The sequence below is a fragment of the Ixodes scapularis genome, unplaced genomic scaffold (assembly GCF_016920785.2).
Source record: "Ixodes scapularis isolate PalLabHiFi unplaced genomic scaffold, ASM1692078v2 PGA_scaffold1__304_contigs__length_218370807, whole genome shotgun sequence".
Lineage (NCBI taxonomy): Eukaryota > Metazoa > Arthropoda > Arachnida > Ixodida > Ixodidae > Ixodes > Ixodes scapularis.
Window position 1 is genome coordinate 196,883,672 of NW_024609846.1, and position 14,987 is coordinate 196,898,658.

Here is a 14,987-nt window from a genome sequence, read left to right on the forward strand (position 1 = left end):
CGTTGAAGCTTTCTGTCCGCTATAAAACTGATAATTTTTTTAGGGAAGTGAACCTTCGCAAAAGAAAGGTTGCCTGTGCTGTGTGTCAGGTCTCCGGGGTGGAGGAAATAATCCAGGCATACGAATATTTGTCGTTTGCGAAGTGTGTCTCGCAAGTGCAAGACAGCGTCGACTGTAACATCCGCCTCGAAATAAATACTTTGTTTCTTTATGGTTTCGCTAGCTCTTCAAAGTCAGGGTTATTCGGACAAAGATGAGGATGCGCTGTCGCATACACTCCTTGAACTCAGGTCACCGGCTGCTGGAAGTATGCCGTGCCTATTCTAATTCATCCGAATGAAGTTAATGACAAGGCACGCACAGCCTGATCGCAACACTGGGTCAAGTTCTAATAAAAAACCGAAACGGTACGTCAATAAGGCCGCCGCTTTTATTTCAAACAAATCCAACAACAAAAAAAAAAAAAAAAAAAAAAAAAAAACTTGCTGTGTTTGCGCGCATCTGTCGCTGCCGTCAAAACGGTAGAATCGTAATTCATGCACGTGCGTCAATAACCCACTTTTAATTTTATTAGTGAAGGGAGGGATCTCCAACCGACTTGCATTTGCGTTGTAAAGCGTCCCCTTTTTTAAACTTATTTTATGTGACTGCACAATGATAATTTTGAACACTGTTCCGGTTCACAACTAATAAAAAAAATTTGCGTCACTCTTTGTTTTGTTTGCTGTTTAGGTACTATTAAACTTGATATATCTTGAGTCTGTGTGCCAGGACAGAATCGTCAATATTCCTTCACTCTCTCTCTGTAAGAAAAGATTATTTAATTTTAAATTTCAGTCATGAATGTTTAGTTACTGGCCTTTATTACGTGCCCTGTCCTTGTCCTCTTAATGGTGCTTTCAATTTATACATCTAACATTGCCAACACACCCTTATTGGTTGACCGAGGAATTTCCGGGTTTGATGTTTTAGAGTTCCTTGGAAAGTATTTGTGCCTCTTGTAGGTTAACTACATCATTTTAATAGTATAAAAAAGAAGAACTAGAGTACAGCCGTCAGTGTAAATCTCTTTTCAACTATGCGCTCAAGTCAGTGCTCAATACGGGCTATAATTATCTGCCTCATTGGCCCTCATGTCTTTCGCTGTAAGCATAAGGGAACAAAATTTATAGAAATTCATGTGAGAGTGCAGGCGAGCTGGTGTGTATATTAACCATTTGGATGAGTTACCCGAGACTGTGGCGAAAAAACTAAAAATATCAACCGTGTATGAGAGATACCTCCTTCTGTTCACGGTTGATGTTTCTAGTTTTCTCGACCCAGTCTCCACTAATTCATCAAAATGAAAAATTGGCAAGTAAGCGAGGTGAGCTGGGTTATCAAATTTAAACTTGTTTAAAAAATAGTCACTGCATAATCGGGTTTATTTTGTCGACACCCACAGGGAACCATCCTACCTATTGCATTAGGAACATATCTAACACGCTCAAATTGGTCGACCCAGGGATGTTCTAGTGTCTAATTTTGTGAGGCGCTTAGGAAGTAATTATACCTGTTGTGGGATAGCTACATCATTTTAATGATATATAAAAAAGTAGAATACAGCGGTCAATTTTCTTTTTTCAATTATGCGTTCAAGTCAGTACGCAATAGGGGCTATGATTATCTGCCAAATTTTTCCCCAAGCCTGTTGCCGCTTACCCGCTTTCTTATTAACATCGGGGAACAAAATGAGCGGATAAGCAAAGTGAGCTTGGTTATCAAATTTAAAGTCTTTTATAAAAAAACGGTAACTGCATATTCGAGTTTCGTTTGTAGACAGCCATGGGGAACCATCGTAGTTATTACATTAGGGACTTATCGTAGAACGTCAGTGTCGGATTCCGGGACCCACGAGTGCCAGCTATACCGCCCCCAATCAACGCAAAACTCCTGCATGCTCTCGCGTGTGACCCACGAGAAGTCCCTAAATGTGACAAGCAAGCCTAGCTGCATTACTGAATCACGCGACAAGATAGAAAACAATAATTAAATCTGTTCCTCGCACAGCTGGCGATTCATGCTTCTGGCAATCTTTCTTGAATCACCTCCCAGGAACCAAACAAAACTTTTCGTTGATTGTTTAATATGATGCTGTGACATGAGGGTACCCTTTGCATCCGGTACATTACTCAACGAAGCGCGAATCCAGCCCGACAAGCGCACCAGCCTCTTGTGTCGTCTGCTCCTCGTACTTCTAACAAGTATCGGCGCGCCTCGCCAGGGGGAGGAGTGGCGCTGCGTATGCGCGGCGAAACTTCAGCCGCACAGCCCTATTCCCACCAATTCTAGAAACAGATGTTTTTCTTTTTTTCGTTTTTATTTTATTATTAAATAGCGTAAGAAATTTTTTTCCCTTTCAATATGCGATGTTGAAAAAATTTATTGCAATGCAATACTGAAAAAAAAAAATTGTCATTTGAAGATAAAAGAAAACGTAATGCGATCTTTGAAAACTTATTTCGTGGTGAGGATAAAGAGATAATGGCAAGTTCTGTCTAGAACGGTAGTTCGTAAAGTGTGCAGCCATCAACCACACAAACTACATTTCAAACCAATTACAGTGGCCAATTGGGTGAACCAGCAGCAGTTGGAAACATTGAACCCAACTGGTTTGACCAATTACATGACTCAGTGCCAATTGAATTTTATTGATTCCAATCGGGGATCAATAAAATTCAATTGGAAACATTGAAAACATAAAGTTGGAAACATTGAAAACACAAAGTTGGAAACATTGAACCTAAATAGAGTGATTAATTAGGTGACCCAGTGCCAACTGGATTTTATTGATCCTAATTGGGAAAACCAGTTGGAAACATTGAATCCAATTAGTGACCAATTACTGGGGCAAGGATCGTCGTGCCTGCGCATTGCCAGGAAGAGGCCTTACATCTTCTACACGAAGGGCACTTTGGAATTGTCAAGACCCAGGCCAGAGCTAAACACTCTTTGTGGTGGCCTGGCATCAGCAGGGACGTTGAAGAGACTGTAAAGAGATGCCAACGTTCCATCAAGAAGTCAAGCAACATAAAGATGACACTACTACCAATGGACTTCCCCGAAAGGCCATGGCAACGGGTGGCTATGGACCTGTTCTTTCATCAGAAAAAGTGGTGGCTCATCGTTACGGGCCATTTCTCTTGGTACCCGGAAGTAGCACTGCTCAGCAATCTCACCTCTGAAACAGTGATTAGCCACTGTAAGAGCATCTTTGCCCGCCACAAGATACCTGAGATCGTCGTGTCGGACAACGGCCCTCAGTTCTCGCGCGTGAAAACGTCGGCATTCTCCGCATTTGCTCAAGTGTATGGGTTCCAACATATCACATCCAGTCCTTATTACCCGCAAAGCAATGGCCTGGCTGAAGCAGCAGTTAAGATTATCAAAAAGTCGATGGAGAAGACTGGAGACCCATACAAAACACTACTCGCGTACAGGACCAAACCACTGAACAATGGGTACAGCCCAGCTGAACCGCTAATGGGAAAAAGACTTTAGTCCACGATCCTAACAGCCAAGAAGATGTTGCTTTTGTCAACTCCAGACATGACATGGCTACAAAAATATGAAGAAGAGCTTCGCGTGAAACAACGCAAGGCCTATGATCGCCGACACCGAGTACAAGACCTTGCCGACATTGTCGACGGCTCAGAAGGCTGGGTCGTTGACCTGGAAAGAAGAGGAACAGTACACCGTCGCACCTCTGAGCCAAGATCTTACATCGTCGACACCCAAGAAAGTCCAGTCAGGACAAACAGAACACATCTAACTCCTTGTTTGCCTTCTCCTGCCTCGCCGAACCAATCGAAACCGTCAACAAGTGCGTCAGACGACGATGGATCAGAACAATGTCAAACAAGATGGGGGAACAACTCGCACCTACACAGCAGAGGTGGCCGGTGTCTGAAAACCCCACAGCGATATACTCAGTAGCAGACCTTGCGGCTATCCCATAAAAAGGGGGGGGATGTGGGATAGTGCTGCCATCTGTGAACATGTAGGTTAACTAGCAGGTTTGCCCAAGACGCCGGCAACATGGGTATGGATAAACATTCTTCAAACATGGTTTTCTGAGCGTCGCACGTATGTCTGTCTTGCTACCGCAAGTCGCCCCACACAAATCAACGCGACAATTGGCACCAGTTATGATAATGTTTAAACTTTGGATTTCTATAGTTTGCACGTTTGAAATTAGATCATTTTATGTTGGAGCTTGAAAAAGTATGTAGTAAAATATTTGAAATGTACCTTAAAATAGCGGACAAGCGCCCACTCCAAATATAAAGATAATTAAGAAAAAATGGGGGTGGGCACTTGTCCGGTCATCAATTTTACATATCAATCTACTGTGCACATTTTCTCAGATCTTAGAAATTTGGGAATGGGTGCTTAATGTGGAATGGGCAGATACACAGTATTTTACGGTATTATAATCAATACAAATATGCGGTATTGTAGGTCACACCTTATTCACAATAACACACCATTTAACCATAATGGCCTTTACAGCTAGAAAAGTCTCACTGTTTTTTTTTGGCGTATGAAAAACTCTGACATCGTTATCAAGATAGACATAAACACTGGATTAATATAAGTCCTACGCGTCACGCATTGTCGTAAAAAACACACACTTTTGTTGTCTAACTCGGATTCCGTTTAGGGGATTTTTGTAGTGAGAACAGTGTTTCTTAATTTATACGTTTTGTGAACATGGTCTAAACTTATCACTCATGCAGTATTATAACTGCTAAAGCAATTAATCATCTAAATGCCCAAAAACCCATTAAAGAGCCCACAGTTCATTATTTTCCATGACAACTATGTTAGTGAGAAAAGGCAGCAACAATACGGAAATATCAGTGCTGATTTTTTTCATCAAATACAACATTCTGGTACTTCTAAAGTGTATGAAAGACCCTGTCTTTAAAGGGACACTGACAGGGTATTTATGCTCGCCGAGGTTTTTAGTTGTACGTGACATATGAGAGCTCAGCTACCCAGAACAGAATTTGCGGCTCGAAATTCGGTTTCTTTCCACCCGAAAACCGCCGATCAAGAACTGGCCGGTTGGAGTCTCGCTCACTCTCTTTTCCGCGGTCACGGGCCGTTTTCTAAGGTATCGATGCGACCACCAAATTTAATCAAAGTCGTGGCTCACTGAAGGCACACATTCAATATTAAAAATAGAAAAAAATATGAAACCCATTTTTTGTGGCTTCTAAAAAGCTGCAAATACGTTGATCGAAAAAAAAGTTCCACAGACAACCGGAAGCATTCTGTGCGTGCATGTTTCGCGTATCGTGGGACTCGCGGGGACGGCGATGGCAGCGGACGACGGGCGTGGGACCTCTAATTCAGAACTGTCGTTCGCGGTACCGGTGAATTCTGTCTACCTTTAAAAGAGAAATTTCGGACTGATCAAAAGAATTCGCATTCATCCCGTACGACACGCCCGACCACCAAGCCGATTTGCACGAAGACGTAGCCGAGCCGTCGCTCCCTTCTCGTGGCTGAAGACATCGCTCGCGCAAACGTCAAGCACGACGTGCCTACTTCGAGTTCAATATGCACGCATACGATTTCTTTACTAGGTGCGATTGTCGCCAATGTGTGGTGCTTCCCGACTTCGACCCGGGAGTGCTTTTGCTAAAGGAAAATCGGCAGCAAACTTTCCAACTTAGTTTACCGGCTGAATCATTACTAAGGAAAGAGATCCGTACGTAACGAGATGCTTCAGTAGCTCAGTGGGAAAGACCTCTACTTTCCCCGCGGTAGGATCGGGTTCGATCCCCCGTGAAACCTTTTTTTTATTTTTTCAAAATTTTTTTGATGTTTACATGTCTTTTTTTTTTTTTTTTACAATTATCACTGAATAGATTAACAAAAAAATAAACAAATGTTGTGGACGACACTTCACTGAATTAAATGGTATGGGATTTCCTTTTTGACACCTGCGAACTCAATGTAATCACTTTCCACAAAATGCAAGTAGCATATAAATCAGGTAGCGTCCGCTTTCTGAGGTGCCCGTATATGTTCTACAGGAATTGCAGCCAGCCATTGGTCCCGATCCCGTTGATCTTTCGGAAACTCTGTCGCACAATGCCCCTTTTCTTTCGGACGCAGGACATGTGAGCCAGCTCTTCACGCAACATCTTGGGTGTATTCTTTTCGGAGCTGATCATGGAAATTCACCATGGGCACTCACTACACATCTCCAACTCCTCAATGTACAACACAACTCATCTTGGAGTACAGAACAACGAGCCGAACAAACATAACTGCAAAAGAATCGCTCGGCGAACAGTTCCTGTACGCCGCATGTCGTGTCGTCTGCTACCGGAGAGAAGAAAAAAAAAACCGTACGGTCGGGTGGAGCCACGTGACTTCCGCCACTCACTCTCTTCTCTCCACTTCTCCGACCTCCGTCGGGTTTCGGTTTCGACCAGTTGCGTCTTTTGGCTTTATTAAAAAAATACGCTACTCTGTTGCAAAATATTAATTGGGTGGTCCTCCGACACCATAATGAAGCGCCTGGCAAAATATGAAAAAAATATTTGGGGGGTGTCAGTGTCCCTTTAAAGAGACGCTGAACACTGCGAAACATTTTGAAGTGTCTGGATCGTGCGCGTATGTCACAAAATAAAGTTTCCGCAAACCATATCCTTAGCTTAATAACTACGCTGTGAGACACACCTTGAATTAGAAAAGAAACCGAGATTAACACCTATATCGAAAAACTCAATGCAAAATAGAAGTTAATTTCGGATTTGTTCCTGAATTAAAACGAGCATCGTGGTGTAAGTATTACGCTAAATATTGTTTTTTACTTCAGGATAAAGAGGTGACCTGTGGACCAGACGCCCTAGCTTCCTCGTAAAAGAGGGGATAATTTGTGTCACTCAGTGAAGCCAGCACACTAGACAAGCTCAGCAATTAGCATACCAGCACATATCTCCGACACTCACTATAACCGTCATTTTGGAAAATGAGTGGCGCCACCTATAGACAGTCGAAGTTTGCGAATAGGGGGCACTTTGAAAAAACGCGTGTAGCGCCACTGGCGGAAGGGCTGACGTTCGGCAGTGAGACACATTCAGCAGCTTTTTCACATGCGAAGCCGTGGCGGTGGAAGTGCGCTCGGGCAGAACTTTGGTTCTTTGAGCCGAAACGTTGAGGGTGACGTTTTAGGAAGGCTGGGGCAGAGTTAAGAGGGTCGCTTCGCTGTTCTCTGCTGATTATATATCCCAGAAAATAAAGTTAACAACTTTTATCAATCACACCTCATGCTGACTTCCGACGAGAAACATTCCCGGCTTCTGGGGGGTAACCACTGCACTTTTTTGCAAAATCAACAAGGCATGGGCATCGTAAAATTAATCTACCACCAAATGATTGAGTTCAGGGTGGAGAACAAGAGTCAAGATGATTTAGATCGTGATTTAAGCAACACCAATGTCACTGTGACGACTTTCCACAAAAATAATTTCCTGCAAAGCTAATACTATAAAGAAGTTTTTAGTAATGCTTGTCTGTAATTTGATGCTGTCTATGCAAATTTATTTTGTTTTTAATAAAAAAACATTGGGCAAATAAAATTAATAACATGCTGAGCACGAGCAAAATGCGGTGCTCTTCTGCGCTAACTGGAGAGGCGAGTTGTTCATATCTTCCACTTTTTTTAAGTGGCATCTTGTGCAAGCATATCGGAATCTGGAGGAAACAAACAAAAGCGTGTATGTGTGCGCACACAGACCGGTGAAAGGGATTGACTGAGGGACAGGTAAAGACAGATCTAATTGCACATGTAAACTGATCTTGTATGGTATAAGTATATAGGTAAGCTTTGTCTTACATGAGCCTGCCACTTTTTCTATGAAATTATGCCACCATCTTGTGCCCTTTAAAACCAAAAGATAAAGTCATGGTCATTAAGCAACTCTCGAATTGTGTTTGAGTTCAAAGACCATACATTTACGTCGCTGTAGTTGAGTATTTTTTTTTTTTTAACTTTTCTGTTTTGGTGTGGCTGCAGAGCTTTAATAATTTGTTTGGAACTGGCCTCAAAAGCAATGGCAACAGTGGCACCATGTGCGCAAAGCTGATAGAAAACAATTTGGTGGGTAGATGCTGTTTCCTTCGCATTTTCAAATATACTGCGGAGATATAGTATTTTATTTTGTTCCAGTATTACAGCAACTGAAGTTTAAATAAAAAATCAAACAAATCAAGCTCTTTTTGCTTTAGTATGACGTGGTTTATATTCGCGACTCCAGCAAAACGGACGCCGCCAAGCGGGAAAACCGGGAACCAGCCGGTCCAGGTCTCTCCGCGCCCCTCCGCGTCTCTGGTGGCTTTCGCGGAGACGTGTTGTCGGCGCGGTGGCGAGCGATGTAATTTGACGAAGGTCCATATATTTCTTAAGTTTGCCTGAGTGATCATTAGTGTGGTGAAGCCTGAGTAGATTGTTTTCTTCTATTACGTGTTTGAAAGCCCGTTTACTCCACAGCACACGGTCGCGTGCTTTCGATTTCTTGGATGGAGAGGAATCACGGAAAAACTTTTTGATTTCTTGTCTGTCTCGAATCACATTCAAAGTGGCGACTGCTTGGTAACTGATGCTGGAGGGAACATCAATGTTGCAGTCAAGTGAATGGGAAGGTTCGATAGCTGCTTTTCCTGAGTTTGGTTGTGTTCGGTTAGCTTCAAGCTTGAGCCACCCATGCCGGTCGGTGCGTTGGCTATTCATCTTGGCTGCTTTTCGCCGAAAAAGCCTCTGGACCACACTGAAGGAGTTGGGCTTATTTCGCAATTACTTGATTCAGGAAAACTTGCTCATTGCAAATGATGAATGAGGGAAATTATCTGTTTTCAAAAGGTGGGAGACAAGTCTCGCAACGTTAGATGCATTTTGACTTATCACGCCTCCAATATTTATATTACGAGGACGTCGAAGCCAGCAGCAATATATGTCTACATTGGTCAGGTTGACCGGCCACAAAAAAATACAAATTTTCTCCGTTCAATGCAGAGAGGTTCTGCGCGGATCTTCAATGAAGATTCTCTTCAGTTTGTCCCCGTGCTGCCGGCTATAGAACCATTTGGCTAAGTTTAAGTAGTATGTCTCCGTCTGTCAAATATACTTTTATTCAGCAGCTCACCTAATAGCTAGTTAACTAAGCTCATATTTCAACCCGAAGGATATACTAATATCGCTTTAGTAGGACACCCCCCCCCCCCCCCCCCCCCCCATAGTACGTAATATAATACATAACCCGCTCGTCAAAATGACTTCTCGATTGCTACTAAAACCTGAATTGAAATACGAGTATCAGCTGCTTAGTGGGGCGCCGGCGGGTTAACATGGTCCTTGGCTCAAGAAGCGGTTGCTTAATTTTAGTAATTTTCCTGCAGCCTGTGTTGTTGGCCGAGCAGACGACTGGAGCTGTTTCGTAAACGCGGATATGCACAAAAGCTCGATTTCGCGGACAGATAAGTCGCATGGTCTAGGCATGCGAGTTAGCTGAAAAGTTACTCTCTGTGGAACAGTTCTATAGTCATCGCCGCTTTCCTTAGATGATCAAAACTGATTAGTATATTACCGTCTCTCCGGAGCCCATAGTTTCGGTTTTGAACGAAATCTCCGAAACGAAAGTTTGACACGAAAAGAACAAAAAAACACCGGCAAAACAAAACTATGCTTTGCAAGTTTATCTGCACCAGCTACACTTAACCGTCTCAGTTTAAATACCTATAAAATTGGGCATTAAACAAAAGAAAATCTGTTAAATTGAACGCGCCCCCTGTTCAGGCGGCCCGGCCGAGCCGCCGCGACCTGGACTCAGCCGCCATGTTTGTTTGGTGGGGGCGCCCCCTATAGGTCGCTGGAGTCGCGAATATCAAGAAAACAGTTGAATTAATCTGCACCTTATGATATAATTAAATTTGAATCTTTTTTTTACACTGTTTTCAGTGATTATGCGGATTGAAGGATCCATTTCCCGTGCTCAGAAAGACTAATGAAAGACATGACTTTTTCTGGTAAAATGATTTAAATAATGCAGTGATGATTCGCAGACCCTTTGTTGATTGGCGGAGATGATGGAGGACCCCGTTCGTGGTGAGGGGAGGGAGCATTAAGGTTAATTATGATAATGATTTAATAAGTAGCTATAACTAAGGGCTGGTGTGAAGTAACTTCGCTCATTGACATATACACGAGAAAACACCTAAGATTGGAATGCTTCTCAATCGGATAAAAGACAACTTATAATGCCTGCTTGACTGAGGCAGAGCTTTGCGGACCCCCAGAATGCCTTTGTGGACCCCTATTTGAGAACCACAGAAATAATGTATACATCTGATTTATATTTGATTTAGACTTAAATTTTGAAATTGATATATTTGATGTTTTAAAATTATAATTTCTTCATTTTTTTTAGACATAACCAGTTATCTTGCATTAATTGGTCAAGAACAGTACCGGTGTTTTGTTTTGCAGTCACCTACTGTCTGCCGGCAATCACATATGTGAAGAAAGGCAACTTCCATGTGTGAAAGGAGGCTGATCAAAAAAAGAAAGCACACCACCTAAACTGCCATACTCAAGCGTCGATTGTACACTAATTCCAATCATCATCAAAGTTTTCTTTAGATTCATATTTGTCACTTTTTGTCCTGTCCGAATCTTTCTTCATGAAGGACAGACTGGAGCCATACTAGTCTGGAAAGATCATCGACATGTACGATGGGGACGAAACGCCTAGGAGGGCATCCCTCCAAGGAATGGGTCACTACATACCCGCGAGTATGCAATGGTTTTTCAGTTCTTCCCATCGACGCTAATATATGTTGGTGTTACTGGCAGGAAAGCAAACACAGCGTGCAAAGCGGCAGTGTAAGGTAAGTTAACCGTGCCAATACGTGGCAGACGTGATTGGGAGACCAAATTTCTTGCATTGTACGACACGTATCCATTGTCGCCGCTGCCCCACAAAACGGCGGTGAGTTAAAAAGCTATGAAACTTTGTCCCCATGAGACATGACACATAACTATTGGAGCAACAAACAACCCAGTAGCTCATGCTGTCAACCTGCCCAACCGCACCGCTTCGACTTCGATGCGTATGCAAAGTGCTTTCGTTTCGCTGGGGTTTTCACTGCCTGCCCTCAAAAACAGTCGTCGCATGGAGTGAATAGGCCTATAGTCGGTTACAAGTTAAGAAGGTTTCCTTGGAAAGGCAAATGCCTCTCCAAGGAAATCTTGTATTCCTCCGCCATCACTGGTGTCTCGTTGTTTCTGTGACGTCACGACCTGCGCGCCAGTCTTGTTCTTGCAAACTAATATTTTCAACATGGCTCCCGGCCAGATTTTCTACAACCCCCGCATCTTGCAGCAATTACTCTGCTCTTCACTGCGGTTTTTCACCTACCCGAGCGTAAGTCGCTAAGTCGTAACCCCGTCCACTTTTATTCGCAATAGGTTCTGCGAGAATCCAGCGACAGTTTGATGGGGCGTAAGGCTTAGCATTGTACATACATTGTACGCCGCCTGCTTTGTCTGCCTCAGGTTGCGCCTCAACATCGTGACTGCATCGGCTTTTCTTTGCAGTGGTTTCTGTGGAGCGACGTTAAAGGGGTCATGAAACGCTTTTCCAACTTTTTCTTGTTTCGCTTTCCTCCTCAACTCATAAATCGCGCATTCCACCAAACAGTTCAAGAAGACGAAAAGAAGGGAGGCCCCTCTCGCTCGGAACCTGGTTTGTGTAATCCCCGGACACATCCATTCTCCCCCTAGAAGATTAGCCCGTCGCTCAAAACTCAGACAAAAGTTTCTTTCCCTAGCCCGTTCACCCCTAAGCTGACAGTGCTGTGGAAGCTACGTGCTCCTTGGGCTAGCCACACTTTTGCCACGTAAGCGTGGCAAATGTGGCTGCAGAAAATGAAGTCAGGTGATGAAACGGAGGTGGCTGATTGGTCCGGCAAGCGCGTAGCCTCCACCACAATGTCAGCTTAGGGGTGAAGGGACTAAATGAGGTCCGGTTTTGTGTGACGTCAGTTTGGACCCGATGACACGCTTTTGGGACCGCGGATGTATCCCAGTGAAAAGGCAGAGCGGTTACGAAGGGGAGAAGGAACGAAATAGTCCGCTGTGTTTTCAAATTTTCGCACTGAATGTCAGACTTTTGACTTTCTACCTTTTTTCTTTTGGCCCACTGAACGATGTTCTATTAGAAAAATCCCAATGTAAAATGATTTATCCCAACCCAAAAATCGTTTCATGGGCCCTTTAAAAGGCTGCGGTCACCAAACTTTTTTTTATTTTTTTATAAGTGTAGCAGTGGGCTGTGCGGGATGAGCATAAGTGAATCGTGACCACAGTGAGTTTCTTCACCCGAGTTCGACCGTGTCTTCGCTGGCGTTAATAAATGGTCTGTCTACTAAAATGACGCCTTCTAAGCAGTTTGTATTCATCTGTGAAACGTGGCATCCATGTCAAGTTTCTGTTTCGCAATCGGCTGCACGGTAATTTACGACTGCGATAATGCCCTCGGATGCACCCCCGTTCGCAATAATGAGCTGTTGCATGCATGTGGCATACAAATAGGGGCACGACGTTACCACTAGAACTGTCATGTCAGCATTCCATCTACTACAGGCACTCCTTGCCGTTGCCCTTGCAGTGGCCCCACTCGCCCGGCCGACATTCACCGACAGCCGTGGAAACACTGCTACCTGGATTCTTTCGATGTCGGACCAAGTGGCTTCGGAGCAACTACAAGCCGTCCCACATCTCGGTCAGCTAAACCTGGCACTCAGCCACCTCGGCGTCTGGCAACCAGGGACATCCTGTGACCCACATCACCGGAGTCTACAAAAGCCTGCCCGGTCCCCCTCCCAGTTGGGGCACGACGTTACTGCTGGAACTGTTATGTCAGCATTTTATCTACTACAGGTTAGTTTCCTCAGCAGGGATGCTAGTTAGCAGTAATCGCTATCTTTTGGTAATGCCGTGCCCCTACGACTAGTCAGTGTACCGAAAAAAAAAAATGATAAGATGTGTTGTCAATTGTGCATGCCACGCTATGATCTGCCATTTTTTGCTCTTTATCTCTGGAGACATCGAGACTAACCCTGGCCCTGACAGCCTTGAATACAATACCATTCTGGGAATGCTGGCTCGTATTGTATCAGGCCAAGCCAATATGCTAGCGCCAATCACATCTTTACAGCGTGATCAGCGAGTTGTTGATAGCAGAGGTAATACTATTGAAAGGAGAATTACTAACATCGAGCAAGATATCGCAGCTTTGAAAAGTATGTCTGGTCAGCCACTATCACCTAACAACACCCTTAATGCCATGCCTTCGGAAATGTTCGAACTGAGAGTTAGCTGCGACGACGCAGAAAACCGCCTTCGTTGATCAAACCTACTTTTTTTTGGAATACCGGATTCCCAAAATGAAACATGGGCGAAATCCGAAGAAAACATTCTTAATTTCTGTTTAGAAAATTTGAGCATCCAGCTGGAATTTTCCTATCTTGAACGGTCACATCGCTTAGGTTGTTTTACCGAAGGCAAAGTGCGCCCTGTAATCGTAAAGTTACTTCGTTTTGAAGATATAAGCGACCAACCGTGACGGCCGGTCCCAACTAAAGCATACTAATTTCGCTGTTCGAAGAGACTATACTGAATCAGTCTGTCTATCGCGCGGCAAGCTATCTGAGCTTGCAAAGCAGCTAAACAAGCCCTTCAAAGTTTGCTTTAATAAGCTTAACATTCTTAGCACTTGATAGATTTAAGGCCCGTTCACACTCTTGCGACTGACTTCGACCGAGTGCGCTAAAACTTCTTGAAACCTCTTAAACCACTTGGTTGCCATGGCAACCGAGGACGCCGAGGTCTGCGCTTCTGCGCTTAGCCGGTCGTACCTGGTCGTAAGGAGTTGCAAGCGGCCCTCCGACAAACCAATAAGGAGTCGACAAAAAAAAAAAAAAAAAGAATGTGGCTCCTCCTACCTTTTTCTTCATCCCGTCTGTCCCGACTCCCGTTCCCTCGAAGATGGCCGACGAGTTTAGTTCTTGTTTTGAGGCAGCACTTATTGAAAAAGTTGAGCAGTTCCCATGGCTATGGGATACATCCGGACACGATTATCGTGACAAGATAAAGCGGGAGAATTCCTGGAAGACCATCGGCAACCTCCTAAGTAAGTATTCATTTCTCAACGTTTGTTTTGAGAGAGGTACATATAGCGAGCACGGCAGCTGGATCCCCGCGCGAGCGTATTCCAGATTTTTACTGTGAACAGGTGACCAGAGATCATCAAGCTAGTTCATGTGCACCGTTTGTTCAACGCGTGAAAACAGTGTATTAGCACTACGGCACCTCTGCATGTGTGTATATTCGAGGCGCACGGGCCGCTACATACTGTTGAGATACAGATGGTCGCGGTCGGTGACGCTCGCTGCGATCCTCCATCCTTTAACTTTCACGGTCTGAATCGAAAGCTGGGCACAAATGCTCCCGCTGCTTGAGCGGCACAGCTCTTATTCAAAGCTAGATCAGCTAATTGCTCAGACTCGCAGGAATCACTCCAGCCAGACACTTTCCCCCGTCTTTCAATCTCGCGGTCTGATCTGAAAGCTGGGTGCAAATGCTCCCGCTGCTGAAGCGGCACACCTCTTATTGAAAGCTAGATCAGCTAGGCGCTCGAAGCCAGAGATTTTGGTAGCCGAATCCTATCGTCGATCGCCGAAGTCTATCGTACGCACACAATGTAAGGGCATACTTTAAAACTGAAGCAAATAACGAACTAGCGATCGAGTGCGTTGTCAAGTGAATTGTCACGTCATTGTTAAATACACTGACCGAGAAGTTTTAACAAGCGCTAGCATAAAGAAAACACTATTCTTGTAGAATAGTCTGTTCCGAGTTTTCCTGTACG

At 44.1% G+C, this 14,987-nt stretch overlaps 1 protein-coding gene across 12 annotated transcripts in view; it reads left to right on the plus strand.

The window, feature by feature from the left end:
* LOC115319187 overlaps positions 1–14,987 on the plus strand; it is a 28,914-nt gene that overhangs the window by 2,053 nt on the left and 11,874 nt on the right. For 4 of the 12 annotated variants that reach the window (XM_042291026.1, XM_042291027.1, XM_042291028.1 and 1 more), the window contains exons 2-3: positions 12,726–12,997; positions 14,105–14,249. In XM_042291026.1, the coding sequence (XP_042146960.1) occupies positions 12,726–12,997; positions 14,105–14,249 (417 nt within the window). Of the gene's footprint in view, positions 1–10,135; positions 10,945–11,438; positions 11,481–12,725; positions 12,998–14,104; positions 14,250–14,987 lie in introns of those variants that run through there. The other 8 variants (XM_042291032.1, XM_042291035.1, XM_042291036.1 and 5 more) reach the window with 8 other exon arrangements.